Source organism: Lipotes vexillifer, unplaced genomic scaffold (assembly GCF_000442215.2).
Source record: "Lipotes vexillifer unplaced genomic scaffold, Lipotes_vexillifer_v1.1 scaffold393, whole genome shotgun sequence".
Classification (NCBI taxonomy): domain Eukaryota; kingdom Metazoa; phylum Chordata; class Mammalia; order Artiodactyla; family Lipotidae; genus Lipotes; species Lipotes vexillifer.
In genome coordinates this window covers 1,762,450-1,764,335 of record NW_006774564.1, presented here as the reverse complement: position 1 = coordinate 1,764,335, position 1,886 = coordinate 1,762,450, and the positions used below count along the sequence as shown (strand labels likewise).

At 55.2% G+C, this 1,886-nt stretch overlaps 1 protein-coding gene across 1 annotated transcript in view; it reads right to left on the bottom strand.

The window, feature by feature from the left end:
* Positions 1-1,666: 1,666 nt before the first annotated feature.
* ALX3 (ALX homeobox 3) overlaps positions 1,667-1,886 on the bottom strand; it is a 10,001-nt gene continuing 9,781 nt past the window's right edge. The window contains exon 5 of the mRNA XM_007449360.1: positions 1,667-1,751. Coding sequence (XP_007449422.1) covers positions 1,667-1,751 — 85 coding nt within the window. The remainder of the gene's footprint in view (positions 1,752-1,886) is intronic.

Sequence of the window (1,886 nt, the reverse complement as noted above, 5' to 3'; positions counted from 1 at the left end):
TCTAGTGCAGTTCTCTTAGCCCTGGAATTAGAAGTGTGGGTTTGTACCCCAGTTCATTATTGCCCAGCTGGGCGAAGGTGGTTCTGTTCATCAGCAGTAGCTGGGGCTGCCTCTCCTTACTGCCCAGACTCTTCCCTTCCTGATGCACATGGGGCTCGCACCTGGACCTCAGAAGGCAGGCCCTCAAATGAAGGGAAGGGAAGAGAAGGAGGAGGACACTGGCTTCCTCTGGGTGATGCTTGGGCTTTGTCACAGTGATTGTCTTGGCCGGCAAATCCGATCTGATGGATTTGCAGTCTCCTTGGGAAGAAGCATGGCCCTGGCCACTGTGTGCTTGGGATTCTCTGGGCCTGGAGGAGGAGGCCCGGGGTCGGGGGAGCTGGGCTGCTCCTGAGGCAGAGCTGCTCTGAGCAATGTGGTTGTGTTTACTGGGAGGGTGGGAGGGCCAGGCCTGCTTTTTTCCTGCCTTCCAGGAAGATAAGGCAGAAAGCGGGGATGAAGGATAGAATGGGTAATACTCTCAAACCGCAAGAAAGAGTCCTGGCTTTCGTCTCTGCCCTACAGCTCAGACATGCTCCTGGGTGTCTGGGAGCAGGGAATGGCCACACCCCCTCTACTCTGGGGTCCCAGCCTAGGGGAGCTCAGAACCCTCGGTGGGCTCCCCGGACTTCCGTTCCATCTCCCCTCCAGTGTCCGTTCAGCCACAATCTAATTTCAGCTCTCACTCCCCTTCCCATGCCAAATTTTCCCTTCCAGATGAGCCCAGCAACCCTAGAGCCGGGCTTTACCCCCTTCTTCCTTGTACCAGCCGAAGCCACAGGGACCCCGAGCAGGTGACAGAGCCAGGCGTGGCACACATTGAGGGCTGGCCGCAGGCGCATCTTCCCCTAGCCTCTAGGGTCCCTGCTTGGACGCCGGGCACAGACCAGCCTTAGAGCAACCAAGTGCCAAACCCTGAGGATACACAATCACCTGGTATAAAAAATACTGCCACCTTTATTATTATGCTGGGCAGCACATTTTTTACAAAAGTACCTTTACAAAAGTGGGGTTTGGAATCTCAGGGGTTGAGTCTGTGGAAATCTGTTTTATTCTTACCAACAGCCAATGAGTAAACCAAGGGAGCCTAAGGTTTCTATGGCATTGCTCTGGCCTGATCTCATGGAGGAGAATCCAAATATTTGGTGATTTCTGGTGGAGTTTCTGTCCCTTGGAGGGGTAAGAGGACTCCATAGCATGTTGCAGGAGGGGGCACATGTTGCAGGTCAAGAGTAGAGATGGCTGAGCAGGGGAGAAGGGGTACCTTTTACACTGACCTCCAGTTTACAGGCCCTTGTCAGCGCCAGATGCTGGGTGCACGCCCCCTTGTGGTGGGAGGGGGAAGTGAGGTCGGCCCTAGGTTGTCATACAAGACAGGTTTCCCCTAAGAGGCAGGGAGCGCCGCCCAGTTCAACCTGTTTCGTCCTCCCATTTTCCTGCATTCCCTGAATGAAGTGCCAGTTAAGTTGTTTCAGCTGGAGGGATGACAGTTAAACTCAGACAAAGTCTGAAGGAAGCAGGGCAGTATCTTTTTCCCTCTGGCCCAGGGTTTGGGGGAGGGGACCCAGTGTGTGGTAGGAAGAGTCCTACCTGCTTTGAAGCCCCTTTTCTCCTGGGCAGCCTCACCTTATTCTAACAGAAAAGATTCTGTAGCTTGTTCCCTGCGGAAGCCTGAGGGTCCCAGCTGCTCTGCCGGGGCCTCCAGGAACCATCTGGGCCTTGGAGGCAGAGGTGTGTCCTCTCTGGCATCCAGGCCGGGGTGGGATGGGAGCAGCTGGAAACAGAAACGGGGTTGGGCAGCTCAGTCTGCATGTCCACGTGACCGATCATGTGGTCCAGTTCAGCAG